At 55.9% G+C, this 14689-nt stretch overlaps 1 protein-coding gene across 2 annotated transcripts in view; it reads right to left on the reverse strand.

Annotated features, from left to right (window-relative positions):
- Window positions 1-331: 331 nt before the first annotated feature.
- ZBTB16 (zinc finger and BTB domain containing 16) overlaps window positions 332-14689 on the reverse strand; it is a 177880-nt gene continuing 163522 nt past the window's right edge. For both annotated transcript variants that reach the window (XM_059416715.1, XM_059416720.1), the window contains exons 5-7: window positions 7687-7857; window positions 2630-2797; window positions 332-658 (exon numbers count right to left, since the gene is read on the reverse strand). In XM_059416715.1, the coding sequence (XP_059272698.1) occupies window positions 429-658; window positions 2630-2797; window positions 7687-7857 (569 nt within the window). In that variant the 3' untranslated portion in view covers window positions 332-428. The remainder of the gene's footprint in view (window positions 659-2629; window positions 2798-7686; window positions 7858-14689) is intronic.

Here is a 14689-nt window from a genome sequence, read left to right on the forward strand (position 1 = left end):
GCGGATTGTTGGGCTCCGACCAGAGGCCCCCTTGCCCCCTCCCCTGCCTCCACTTCTGGACATCGAAGGGGATTCTGGATGGAGGGACGAGAAAAACATACCACCCTCTGAACTGAATAATCCCCTCCGCCCCCACCCAAGAACACGAGGCCAACCAGAGCCCAGGCAGAGAGGAGGGACAGAGGGGGCCCCCCTAACCCCCCGGGGAGAGGCAGTGGCTGGGCATTGGGTCACCTGGAGCCCCAGAGAGAGTCCAAGGCCAGACAGCTATCAGGTTTCCTTTTCTTTGTCTCTTTTTTTTTTTCCTTTTTTTTTCTCTTTTTTTCCTTCCTTTTTGTTCTATTTCTCTTTTGTCGCCCAGAGGCTCACAGACTTCACCCACCAGAACGCCGCTCCCCTGGCTGCCCGCTCGCCGCCGCGGGCCCGCCTCACACGTAGCACAGGTAGAGGTAAGTCTTCTCTATCCTCCAGTCAGGCGGGATCTCCTCGGGCTTGTGGCCCTTCATGTGCTTCTGCATGGAGGACAGGCTGGGGCAGTACTCAGTGCAGATGGTGCACTGGTAGGGCGAGGCGCCGTTGTGTGTGCGCAGGTGCTTGATCATGGCTGAGTAGTCCCGGGAGCGCTGGTGGCATAGCTTGCACTCGAAGGGCTTCTCACCTGGGGGGGCGGGGGGAGAGAGCCAGTGTGTGGGGGGGAGCCATGAAGGCCTCCCTGGGGGTGCAGGGGAGTGTCTAAGGGGGACCCTCATGCTTGCTGGGGACGTCGGTCCCTCTAGTTCAGCGCTTTCCATGAGAGCCCTCCGTGAGGATGGACGTACCACTCAGTGCGGCAGCCACTGGGCCATTGACCCACCGGGCCCCTGCCGCGTGGCTAGGGTGCCTGGAGCTGCGGGTTCCATGGCGCTTCCCGGTCACTCATCTCACCAGCCCTGGGCAGCACGCAGCTGCAGTGGTGCTCGCACACCCTTAGCCCTGCCTTGCTCTTCTCGACCCTCCCAAAGGCCCAGAATCTTCCCTTCCCAAGAAAGGACGTGGGGGTCTAGGAAGGGGCCAGTGAGGTGCCAAAAAGCCCCCGGGGATGGCTCTTCAGCACAGTTCTTTCCAGGGGGAATAAGAGGTAGAGTCCTTTTCTGGGCTACGGCTGGTGGGGAGTAGGTGGGTCAAAATGAGGGAACCCCGTTCTTCAAACGTGCTCCTTCTGGGACGGCTACTCCTCTAAGGCTCCGAGAAGCTGCCCCTGGACCCTACCTTCTCGGTGGGGCTAGAAAGGGGTTTGGGAGGGACAGACAGCCTGGAGGTGCCTGGCCACACCCTGGGTGCTCCGCAGCCTCCTCCCAGTTAGAGTCCCCTGGAGCTGAGCAGAGGGTGTGAGGGAACCTTGTTTCGATACAGTAATTAACTGGCCAGCCATCTTGCTATCGATACTCCTCTGTGCAGAGGCCCCAGCAAATAATGAAGTAATGAACAGCCAAAGTGATCTAACTATCGACCCGCTATTTACAATAGTCACCACCAATGCATTTAATGATCCGATCGCCGGGTCACATCCCCGGCAGGGGGCTAAGGAAGCCCCAGGGCTCTGGAAAATGCTCGGAGTGACTCTAGCTGTCAACACCAAGCACCCGAGGCTCCCCTTTTGGTGCAGGCTGGAGGCGAGAGAGCAAAGCTCGGACAACACAGTATCCTCTCCCTGTTGTGTCCTCTGTCTCCCCCTCCCACCCCTGAGAGTGTGCACCCTCAGCCAGTGGCCAGCGGGACCTGTCCGAGGTCACGTCTCCCCCATCCTCTGTCCGCTGGTTGGGACAGCTGCTCCCCTGACGGGAGGAGGCGTCCTAGTTTGCTGGATCCCACTACCTTCCACTACCTCGCATCCTCTTGGGAAGTCCTTCTGAGTATCTACCTTTCTGCCCCGCCAACCCGCAGCATGCTGCCGGGAAGGATGTTTAACACTGGCTCTCCAGAAAGGAAGGATTCTGTAGCATTTGCCCATGGCCACGTTATGACCACTCCCCACGTGGCAGACCGGAAGCAGCTGAGGGGACGTCACTGTCCTTGGAGTCGGGAAGATTTGGGCAGGGTGGCCTGTCATGGGCAGGTGGCCCCAAGTTGGGCCATGCTGGACCCTGAGGCCACCTCCACTTGTTTTGTCCCCAGACCCCACACTAGATCACATTATTTTACAGAAAAAAGAACGTGCAGGCCCTCTGAAGGGGTAAACATTATACACGTAGAGGGGTTTGTGTATACCTCTGTTCCTCTGCTCCCTGAAAGCTCAGCCTGACTCCCAGCCCAGCCCTCATCCTCGCCTAACTCGGTGCCCCCCAGACCCAGTTACAAGAAGCTATGCCAGCCTTTGCCTTCTGTCACCAGGCCAACCTGACCCCAATCAGGGACTCTCAGATCGTTGTCCTCTGTGAACTATGGGCATAGCTGCCTGGAAGGCCAGTGTGCGGTGATCGACTAGCAATGTCTGCAGCAGCCTTGGCCCTGGCGGAGGCACAAGGGCCAGCGTGCTCACCTTTCCCAGAACGCACTCCACTCCTAGGCTCAGCCTCGCACCATGCTCCCCACCTGCCCCGGACACCCAGGTCCCGACGCCAGCTCGGGGGCCCTCCCCGGTCCCCCGTACCTGTGTGCACCCTATAGTGCGTCTCCAGCTGGTGCTTGAGGCTGAACTTCTTGCCACAGCCATTGCACTCATAGGGTTTCTCGCCCGTGTGGATGCGTTTGTGGCTCTTGAGTGTGCTCTCGTCCCGGAAGCAGCTGCCACAGAACTCACACTCATACGGGTGGTCGCCTATGGGGACAAGGGGCTGAATCAGGGCCTTGCCTTCCCTGCGCCCCCCCCTCCGGGAGATAGCAGGGCGTGGAGAATGCCTATCTTCACCACCATTCTCAAAAGACAACATCAGGACCCGTGGCCCCTTCTGGCCTCTGGTGTGAACCAGGGAGTGTGTGTGTGTGCACACATAAGCATATGTCACTGTGGCCCAGGCCTCGCCCATGGGTCCAGAGCCAGTCTCAGGAAGCGAGAGCCCGACTGGCTCCAGGATGAACAGCCGGCCCCCGCAAGGGGAGAACAGACTTGTACACTTTGGCACCTTGCCCCCCAGCTCCCTGTGCTACCTTCTCTCCCTTTCCTGCAGGTCAGGGGCAAAAGCCATTCCTGCCTGACTGACTCCCCTACCCTTAAAAACACCCTTCCAACTTGGGAAACTAGAAGATACCGCCCCCAAACACCTTCTGCTCTCTCCCTGCTCCACAGTTTCAGCAGCTAAGCCCTCTGCCTGATTTCATCCCCGCTCGCCCATCAAACTCCTACTCATCCTTCAGGGCCCAGCTCTCACACCTCAGCATGGCTTGGAAGCATCCCATTAGTGCCACCAACCTGGGCATACTGAGTCACTTTCTTCTGTCCCAAAAGAGAAGAAATGCCTAGCATGATGTCATTTTAGTAGTAGGATGCCTTTTATGGTACTTTCTAATCAAAACGGCCCCATCCGTGGGCTCACTACCGTCTAGGAACCTTACACACATCTTATCATGGAATCACTGCAGTAACCCGATGAGAAATGCAGCATTCTCATTGCACAGTGGAGAAGCCTGAGGTGCTCAGATGGTCTCCACGGTCAAACAGCTCGTAAGCAGCGGAGTCGGGACTCAGATCTGGTTTCGGGGCCTGGACACGTGATAACCGATCAGATGGCTAAGTGACACGCTGTCCTGTTTCTCCTGCCATGTGCACTGTGCTTCTAGGACGGAAGTGGCTCAAGGGCAAGAAGGGAGTCTTGTTAATCCTGGTTCCCCGGGGTACGTAGCACAGGGCTGACCCAGGGCAGACGCTCAGGAAAGGGTGGGTCGACAGAGCTTGAAGCTCAGGGAGAGCAGCAGCCCCTGGGCCTGGAAACTGGGCCCATCAGCCTCCCTTCTGTGCACGGCACTAGCCAGGCCCCTGAAGGGTGAGAGGCTGGGGTGGGGGGATTCACCGTCTTTTGCTTTGTACCCAAAGTGGAGGCTTTGGGGGCTGAAAGGTGAGGCCTTCAGCGACTTATTTATTACAGGAGTGAAGGCAGAGACAATAAAGATAGATAGATCACCCCAGACTTTGTTCATGAATATTTAAATATCGCTGATTCGTCTTGTCACTGTAATTACAATTTCTCTGGGCTGCATCTCCAACAACCACAGTTTATGGTAAAGAATGGCCCACTGTATTTCACTTGTCCCTCCGCAGATGTGCGGGTCTGCCAACCGTGTAATGTCCTCTGCATTTCATACATTTTCTTCAGCTGCTGAAGGTTTAAGTCATCCACAATGACCTACGTTTTTTCATTATCCCCGTGTCAAACTGCACTCGTGCCTGGGCATAAATTGTCCTTCTCGTTATAGACTCGCATGCCTGTGCCTTCACTTCCTCTTTAAAATGATATTTTACTCTCTTGTCTCTCTCCTCCTCAGGCCGCCAACCCAACTCCCCACCCCCACCCCGGTCTCAAACGCAGGCCCCTGTCCCCACATAAATTCTCATCTCTTCTGATGGCTCTGAAGGGTTTTTAAGGCTCTGTGGGGAGCAGAAGCTGGGGTCGGCTCACCATGGGCTCTCCCTCTCTCTATGCAAGAAGCTCCGAAGGCAGAGCAGGGTGGGTGGGAGCACTTGGGCGAGGAGTCAGACGCTCAGAGTAGAAGCGGAGGAGCAGAGCCAGCCCCGCAGTTCGTACCCATCCAGGAGGCACGCGTAGGTCTGGGAACAGACCAAATCCTGGGATTTTCGGCACTGCTCTCCCTCTCTCTCTCCTAGGGCCGTGCAGACCGCCGGGTCCCCCAGCCAGCCCCACCCAACCCCAAGGGGAGTAGAGGTCGGTGCAGACCCTGGTCTTCGTTAGTGGTGTGTCTGTCCCAGCGAGGGTCAGTCTGGGCGGGCCTGTGGCTCACCTGCCACTCTGTCTCTCTGCAGACGTCTGAACACACAGCCCCTGTCTCACATCCGACTCCCCCTCCCTGCCAAACTGGCAACGATAACGACTTTAATCAAGGATTCAGTATCCTCATTAAGATATAAATAAATAAATAAAACAAGGGCCATGTGAGATTTCCAACGAGCGCCGGTAATTAAAACGTACATCGGCAGCCACCCGGCTGGTGGGGGGCGGGGGGGGTAGAGTGGGGAGCCACCGTCTGTGCCTTCCCCTCCAGAGGGGGGCCCTGAGAGTTTAAAAAACAAAGGGTTAAGGCAGAGAGGTTTGTTTGATCCGATTTTTATGAATTTAATTATGAAGTGGATCACAAGTTAAATGAGTTTAAATAGGAAATCTCCAGAGTCAGCCCAGGGAAAGGAGTCAAAAGAACTTAGAAGGAAAAAAAAACACACACACGCGCGGGCACACACACAGACTTTGAAGCCCGACGAGCACCTGGCCGAAAATCCTCACCCTGAGAGTTAATGGTGTCAGTGTTGCCACAATGTACACAAAACTGGCTGCAGAACTCAAAATCCAATTTGTGGTATGTTGATTAACTCTGTAGCCTCTTTAATGAGCTTGACATTAAGTGCAGGACAAACGAGACTAATTAGAGGCCCTCTGGCCTGCCCAGTGCATCTGTGACCCCAGCGGCCTAGCCTCACCTGGTGGTTTCCCTGGCACCAGCCAGACCCCATCTCGGCCGTTCTTCGGGCCCCTCCCTGCCAGGCCCTGCTTTAGCACAGCTGAGAGTTTATTATATGATGAGCCGTGTGAATCAGGGATCCATCAATGCCAAGAGCGCGGCTGGACTAACCTACCAAACACAGCTGCCGATGCTAAACACCCAGCCCCGGCAGCAACCGGGCCAAGAACAACGGAATAGTAATGAGGCATTGTGTGGGGGGTGGGCTCGGCCTGCAGAGGGCTGGTGTGCACGGGGCCTCACGGGTGTGAAAATCGATGGGGGCGAGCACAGGCGCGCGGGGCCAGCAGTGTGCTCCGCGTTTCCTGGATTATACAAGTCCTTCTCCCCAACTCAGTCTGCAGAGAGCCCCTCCCCACAGATCCCGGCCAGGACTGGCCCGGCAGCAGGGGCTGTTTCGAGGCCTGCACTCCTGGAAGAGAACGCGGGCAGAGCAGGGCGTATCCTGGGTAGACTCTCGGCAGGTTGGAATCTTTCCAGTCCCGTGGAGCCAACTGATTTGATCTAGCAGCCTGCTCAGAAGCAGCTGGAAGGTGACTAGCCACCATGTTAAGGCTGAACTTGGGGACCCAGGTGGGGGGAATGTGAAGACCTGAAGGGAATGTGCACAGAGGCACTACAGAGATGACACCCCCCTTAGCCCTTCTTGTCGGGCCCTACCCGCTGAGACCTCCCCTTGTCTTATGCCAGCAAACCTCAATGTTTCCAGCAAGTCAGGTGATGCTTAAGGCGATGCATGCTCCCCCCGCCCCAACCCGAGTGAGTGGCACCAGAAAGTGCAAGGCCAGGCAGGCTCCTGGAAGAGGCTGCATGCTACTGGGAGGGGATCTGCTTGGTCCACAATAAGTAAAGCACCCCTGCCCCGTTAGCAGGGCATGCTACCTAGGAAAGGTCTGGCCTGCATACTTAATCCCAGAGCTGTGATGAGACCCAAGAACGAGGAGAGAGAGAGAGGGTCCTACCACTCGTGCCTTGAGGCACATAGATTTGATACTCTTCCCAAGAGTCATGTAACCCTGTGACAGACCCCGATAGGGAGTCGGCCTCTGTCTCCCTGGCCCCATCCCGTGCCCCAGTCTCACGCCAGACCCAGGACAGAGCACAGAGAAGTCTCAGTTCTCAGAGAAGTCTGAGAACACAAGCTAGGCTTAGCTTTCAGGGCGAGGACACAGCAGTCCCACTCTGCAGGGCTGAATCGAAAACTCATGCATCTGAAGGGCAGAGACACACGCAGGCTCAGAAAGGGACACTCCTTTATCCATGTGCAGTCAGTGAAGACTCAGTTTTGTCATAGGGAAAGGAATGAATTTAAGTCACCCAAAACAATCTGCCTCCTGGCCCTTGGGGTCAACCTAGGGGGATGGCCGCAGGGACGAGCCAGTACCGGCCACAGGGCCCAGCCCCCTTGGCTCACAAGTACCTTCCTCCTCCATCACTGGCTCCTGGTCGATGTGCCCTCATCGTCTCCCCTAATCACGGTTAATGGACAAGGACAGAAAACTTGCTTCTGTTATTTCAGGGCAAGCAGGACCCCTTCCTAATATTTCCGGGGCTGCCGTCAGGCACGCGTGTCCATGCGGTGAAGGCCAGGGAGAGGCGAGGGCTGTGACACAGACAGCTAGAGACCAAGTTGGGTAGGCTTTTTTCAAAACGTGTTTTGGGTCCACCCTCATCAGAATCTCTTGGGAATATGGGTCCATCATGTTGCGCCTTGGGTCCCTTTCTATATCCACGAAGTCCAAGTTATGGGGGGGGCGGGACCCTAAGAGCCTGCATTGCTGAAGAACTCAACATTCTGTTGAGCACAGAGAGACTGAGACTCACAGGTCCCCTAGGCGGGACGGGGAGAAGAGCTAACACTTACCTGCGCAATGAAGCCCCTCCACGCCCCCACCTTGAGCAAAGGAGGGCTAGGTCCGACCTGGACTGACCCCTCCCCTGTATGTCCCGGGAGGTGAATCCAGACACAGATTCCTGGCTACTCGGCTCCTGCCACCCCCCTCCCCGCCCCAGGGGGCTTACCTGTGTGTGAGCGCAGGTGGCGTTTGAGGGCGGTGTGGCTGGGGAAGGTGCGGTTGCACTCGCTGCAGATGTAGCTGCGCACGCCGGCGTGGACCTCCATGTGCTGCTGGAGCGCACTCTGCGCCTGGAAACGCTTCCCGCACAGCAGACAGAAGACGGCCATGTCCGTGCCTGTGGGGGACAGGAGCAGGGACAGCCTCAGGACAGCTCCTGACTCATCCAGCGGGAGCAAGCACCAGGGGCCAGGGTCAGGGCTATGCCTGTACTCCCCCAAGGTCAGGGGCGAACCCGAGGCCAGGCCACGCAGCATCGAGGGAGCACCTGGTGTGTGGCTTCAATGGTGGACAAACTCAACTTCCCTGTCTCCCTCACGGCGCCTAAAGTCTAGTGGGAGAAAGAGGCAATCAAATCCGTCACAATGACAAAGGTGAGGCACAGCTTGGCTGTGTCAACGGCAGGGTACCAAGATGGCGCATGTCAGAGGGACTTTTCGGAGCCTGGGATGGCAGGTGTGAAATCGGGGTGGCCTCTGTGGGGGGGTCACAATCACAAAGACAGCACGTGCCAGCCAGAGGTGGAGTAGAGCTATTCTGAAGTCCTATCTCCAGAAGGCAGGCTTGACCTCCTCACCGCTCAGGTAAGGCAAACAGGGCACGGGGACTACGCAACTTGCCCGAAGTTCTGCAGGGTTCAGAAGCTGCCGTCCAGCCCAGGCCACTTGGGTCTGCATCTTCTCCAGAGGCTAGCTACAGATCCTGTTCCTTTAACCAGTTCTCCCTGCACCGATGCACACATCTTAAGAGTCTCTTCATTCAACAATGATTATTCTAGTACCTTCTGTAAGAAGGACTCCCTTTGGGACACTGGGGATCTAGCCCTGGAAACCTACACCAAGTCTCTGCTGTCAGCACAGAGGTCCCCCAGCACATGAGGCCATGAACACTCTGGCCTGGAAAGAAACGCGTTATCAGAGGATCAGACAGAAGAACAGCACAGATGGCGTGGGGGACATGGAGGGGAAGCCAAAGCAGCAGGCAGGGCCAGGCCATAAAGGGGTCTTGGAAACCACGGGAAGACATTTAGGCAGCATCTCAAGACACATGGGCAACTGTCAGAGGATTTTAAGCTAGAGACTGGCATGAGATTTTCACTTCATTCTGTCTGGTCATTCTCTGCAGTGATCACAAGCACAGGTCCCTGCCCCGCGGTACCCTACAAAGACAAGCTTCCAACCCCATCTGCTGTCAACCATCTTTCTGATCCTGCTCTGGAGCCACAGCCTCTCTGGGCGCAGCAGCACAGCCGGGGAAGCATCCACACCCACCATCTGAGTCCTCACCAGGGGCTCACTGCCCACCATTTTGGATCCTACTTCCCCAAGCAGGTCCGCTCCTCTCTGCTCCCCCCAAGCTGGCATCTGGTGCTCAGCCCCGCACCACCTGGCCCTGTGCAGAGGACACGAGTGGGAAAGGTGGACAGGCCTAGCATCTGTTGGTGCAGCCCTGAGGGGAGGAAGGGCAGAGCTCTCTGGTCGCTCAATGCGGAATCAAGGAGATCTGGGCAGAAAGTGGGGTGAAGAGAAGGACAGCATGAAGACCTTATTACCAGTCTGGTCCATCCAGGGAGACAGCAAAGGGGTGGCCTGTTCTCCCTGCACGAGTCCCATTCACAGCTGGGTTTAGGATGAACTAGCAGGAAGGCAGACCCTCCATCCCGTTCCTCTAGCCCTCACAGTCACCTGTGTAGCCATGGGTCGCATCCAGGTCCAGGAGAGGCTGAACACAATGCAAAAGCACTGTTCTGCTCCAGGCCTCGATGAGCACAAGGGAAAGGAACCAGTACAGGTGCTTTATCGATGCTGCCATCCCAACTAACACACGCCCCCAACCCCACAAGGCAGGCATTCTCATCGCCCTGGCCATGAATGGGAAAACAGAGCAGTCACACAAGTTGCCTAAGGTCACACAGTCAGAAGAGGCAGAGCTGAGATGTGAGACTGCTGAAGTCTGTCTGATTTCCACCACGGAGCTCAGCCTTGGGCTGCCTGACTATCTGGGCTTCTGGAAGGGACACCATAGGGCCAGTGCGCCAGTTCTCATGCCGCTTGGGTTGGGAGCCCCAGCGCGTCTGGGGCAGCTCCAGCGACAATTAGAAAACCGGGGTGGGGGGGAGCACCGGAAGCAGAGACACAAGGTACAGCTCTCTGAAGCCTTCCCACGTCCCAGGCCAGCAAGAACTTGGGGGAGGTACTGGTGTGTCTGGCTGAACCTGGCTGAGGGGAGAGGCCTGCCCGACAGGCGCAGCCACAGGGCTGATGGCAAGCGCTCAGTGTCCAGGACACCTCGGTGCGCAGGCCATCTGCAGCAAGCTCTGTGACATCCCAAGGGCCCCCAGCCCCGGCCCCAGCTAAGCCAGATGTCGAATAGCTGCCTCCCACTGGTAAGCTAGAGCCGGCCTCGTGGGCAAGCTGAGCCCTTCGTCACCCCAGGTGCCCCCTTGGACATCACCTGAGATCTCCAGCGTGGAAGGCACCTGGGTCTGAGAAAGTGTGACATTCCTGGTGGGACACTCCAAGCCTACACCACCAGGCCCAGAGGAGTTCTGTGGGCTGGTGCCCCATCAGCACAGGATGGACTGAGGACACCACAACCCTCAGCTCCTGGGTCTTCCCAGGGAAGCTTCTCAAAGCTGCCACCCTAGGCCACCCATACGTGGCCTAAACTCACGTCGTACGCATCCAGCAGCCTCCATGAACAGTTACCAAGCACAGGCCCTGAGAGGTGACAAGAGGGAGGCTGAGACCAAACAGAGAACTGGGGTCCTGGACAAGATGGGGACACAGACACGGAGACCTGCCAGGGGACAAGACGGGGAGACTCCATGAGAACTGTGGCACTGAGAAAGGAAGACTATTGAGAAGCCAAGGACCAGGAGGAGGGACAAATGGAGAGACCAAGCTCAGGAAACACCACAAATAAGTTTCAAAGCAGGCAGGGACCCAGGATAGCCCCAGAGGGTGGAGATAAGTGGGGAGGGACTGGCCAGGGGAGGGATTCTGAGGACAGGAGTGGGGGGCAGAGAAATGAGGTCCGGGGAAGACAGTATGACGGCATCTGGCATGGGGGCTCCATCGGGAAGCGGGGTGCACCCAAAGTCCCCAGGTGGCCAGCTCTGCACCCTGGCGGCCAGTTTCAAATGAAATCATCCCCCCTTGGGAAGGAAATGCCACCATGTCCCTGAAAGGGTCCCTCTCCCTTTCCTGGTACACCTCACCGGGCTCAGGGGCCCTCCTTGACCACCGATACCCTGGTCGAGGTGCAGAGATGAAAAGAAGGGGTCTCTGAGGCCCTGTATCCATTCTCCCCTCTCCTCTGTTTGGAGACGGACAGCTGAGAAGACAGAAAAATATTTAAAAAGGAGAAGGTGGCGGGGGCGTGGGGGAGTAGAGAAGTGGAGAAGACCCAAGAAAAGCTACTGGTGCATGCAAGCTAAAAATCCAGAGACTAGATTTGAGTTATTAAACCATTTGCTGCCGTTCCTGCCTAGCTGATTGTTCGCACGTATGATGAGTCAGGGCAGATTCTATTACACTGGGAGATTAAGCAAATAAATGCTAGCTTTTGGAAACACATTAAAATGTGGGACTATGGAAATAAAATTATCTAGAAAATTGTATTAGCAATTCATTAGCTGCCATGAGACGTGCGGCTGGGCAAGAGGCCGGGCGGCGTGACGACGCGGCTCCTCGCACCGCCCGAGCCCCAGGGACGCCTGGGGCTCCTGCTGCTGCTACAGACAGACCTCATGCCTGATACCACTGCGGAGGTGGGACGAGCCTCCACCGGTAGCAGAAAACCTTCAGGAAATCACCTGGTTGGCATGACACCAGGGAGATTAAAGCAGCCCAGGGGGTTTGGCTCTGCTGCTTCCTCGCCTCGTGTCTCTGACCAAGTCAGTGAACTTCTCTGGACCAGAGTTTGCTCATCCTTGGCTACCCAGTTGTCACTGAGAGCATCAAATGAGAGGTCCAGGCATAAAGGGTTTCCAAACTATAAAGTGAGAGCAGAGCCCCTGCCAGCCCAGACGCCGCCTTTGTCTGAACGGGAAAATCATCCTCTTACTCTGGGCAGACACAGATAAGTCGTCTGGGTGCGCGGCTCTGGCGAGCAAAGACGGCTGGATCCCCGCCTCTGATCCCCCCTTCCAGCCAGGCATCCCTCTACAGCCACGGACAGCCCAGATGGGGCTCATGGCCGCCCTGCGCAACACACGAGCTGAAGTTGCTCTATCAATCCTGGGCGGCTGCTTCCAGAAAGCTGACTCTAGAGGGGGCATCTTGGATGAGTTACACCATTTAGGACTCAATGCCAAGAACATCTTCTTCCTCTAAAGCCCTCACGACGAAAACCCTTTGATGCATTTATTTTTGACATTCAGCTCTGCCTACTAGATTGCAAGCAGGAACTGTTCCCTTCATCTTTATGTTCCCCAACCCAGAGCACAGGGCTTGGCAGAGCGTAGGCACTCGGTAACTGCATGGGGCATCAGAGACTAAGGAAGGAGCTGTGGGACGATGGCAAAGGGCAGACAAGGGGCAGAAGGTGGGGGGGGGGCAGTCCTAGTACAGAAAGCCAGACAGCTATAGCTAGAGAGAACCTCAGACCAAATGTAGCCATTACCGGGCACTTCCAGCAGGACTCTCTTTGGAAATCAGTAACACCAAGTGACCCACAGGCATCTGATCTGGTTGGGGCCTCTCGTGTCTATCTGGAAGGCTGGACAGGACTCCCCAGTTCCCACTCTGCATCTGAGCTCTGTGGGTCAGCAGCAAAGACCGAAACCACTGGAAGATGCAGTGAATCCAGCCGACCTCCGTGCTGGCCCCCGAGCGGCGGTCCCGCCTTGGCACGGGGACACTGGGCTTCATTCCTTCCTCTAGAATTCCTTCTAGGATTCCTTCTTCCTCTAGGATTCCTTCCTCTAGGGAGACGGCATTCCCCTTCCTAACTCACCTGCCCCTTCCAACTTCAACTTCCCAGGACTGTTCGGAGGCAAGGACACGTGTTTCTGAGTACGTAAATTCTGCAAAGGTTCTGTTTTGTACCAATCTGGAAATCATAATGTAAACTGGCCACATAAATTAGCCTGGGTCCAAAGGAAATAGTTTATCAGGTCAAGGAACAGCACCTCCTCTGCTCTTCCAAAGAATGAATGGGGGCTCCGTCTTGAGCTGCACTCCAAAGGTGTCTGCCTGACACAGTCTATCACTGGAGGTAACGTACCAGGTTATGGAATGAGATAACCTCTTGAATGAAAAGCCTGGGTCTAGGTAACGTGGACAGGGCCCATGCAAATATCTGGGCTGCCACTTGCCTCCCTTCTGTCTCAGGAGACGGTGACCCACAGCCCATCCCCCCTCCAGCCCTAAGGGAAGCACGGCCCGTTCTGGCTGCAGGGCATGTCCAACTAGCAGACTCTCGATTTAAAACAAGTTTAATTATAGCCAAAGGATGGGAGAAAGCCAAGGCCAGGGTGGAACCTGAGGCAGGAGGGGTGACACAGATCCAGGATATTTATTTCACAGAGGTGATGACCAGGTCTGAAATTATGAGACACAAAACCCTCATGTTTACACCTGTGCCATTTCCATACCAATTAGCTCTTTAATAGAAAGGAAGGAGCAGGATCAGAGGGGTACACAGCTGGAAAAGATGTTCAGGTGCTACACCTTCTTGGAACAAGGCTCTTATTATCTCCAGCATAAGCAGTTTCTTAATCAAAAGAGCAGAGGGATCTAAATATACTCTGGCTTTTTTCAGTAAGCTAGTTGTGACTGCCACGTGTGCGTGTGCTGGACTTCGTGCATGCCTGTGTGTGTCTATGCGTGCACACGGCCCACAGATGGGCTTGTCGGGTCCAACACCTCCTAACCTCACCCAGCAGAAGAACAGCTGCCTTCCCCGCCAGCCCCCCCTACGGTTTTGTTTTTTCTCCCCAGAGGAAGAAAATATCAACTTTAGGGTGGCTGCAAAAACCTTGATTTAAACTGGAACCATTCCCCTTGCACCCCCAACCTGACCCACAAATCCTTCAGACAGGCCTTTCTATTCCCTCTGACCCCTGGATGCCGTTTCTGGCCACAGGCAAACCTGGGTAGCCCCACACCAAAACCATCCTGGAGACTAAAGTCGTTCCCCCTTCCCTATCTTTCCCCTTGCTCCCTCCTCTGCCCCTGCCCCCAGGTCATTGTTAAAGAGCACAGAAGAACGGCCATCATCCACTGGGCAAGAGAAAAAGACCAAGAGGAGACAAGCAGCCCAAGGCTGACTCACCCCACAGGAAGGCTCTGTCTGCATCTCGAGAGGGTGGAGAAGGCTACAGGTGCAGAGGGAGCAGGGACAGAGAGCCGACAGAAAGGAAATGAATGCCCAGCCGTGACAATGGTAGCGGTGCCTTCCTTTTGACTCCCCGGTACCACCCTTTAGGGTTTGGCTCCTTTTCAAGGGATCTACTGGAGAAAGGGCCAAGAGCTCCTTTGTTAGATGTTCTCTTGGGCACAAGTGACAGGAGCATTTGGGTTGAGCTCCTGAAATCCCAACCTTCTTCAGAGAGCTAGCTGTTTGCACAATGAGAGCCCAGTCTGCCCATACCAAGAAAACGTCAGCCCCATGACCCCTGAGAAAGACAGCTTCCAAGAGTGGGAGACAAGCTCCACTATATCCTTTACTGCTGGCAGCCTCCCTTAAAGAAGATGGAGAAGAGGGGCTCCTGGGTGGCTCAGTGGGTTAAAGCCTCTGCCTTTGGCTCGGGTCATAATCCCAGGGTCCTGGGATAGAGCCCTACATCAGGCTCTCTGCTCAGCGGGGAGCCTGCTTCCTCCCCACCCCCGCCTGCCTCTCTGCCTACTTGTGATCTGTCAAATAAATAAATAAAATCTTTTTAAAAAAAAAAGAAGAAGAAGAAGATGGAGAAGACACCCCAGGAGGCCAGCCTCGAACCGCAT

The sequence above is a fragment of the Mustela nigripes genome, chromosome 1 (assembly GCF_022355385.1).
Source record: "Mustela nigripes isolate SB6536 chromosome 1, MUSNIG.SB6536, whole genome shotgun sequence".
NCBI lineage: Eukaryota > Metazoa > Chordata > Mammalia > Carnivora > Mustelidae > Mustela > Mustela nigripes.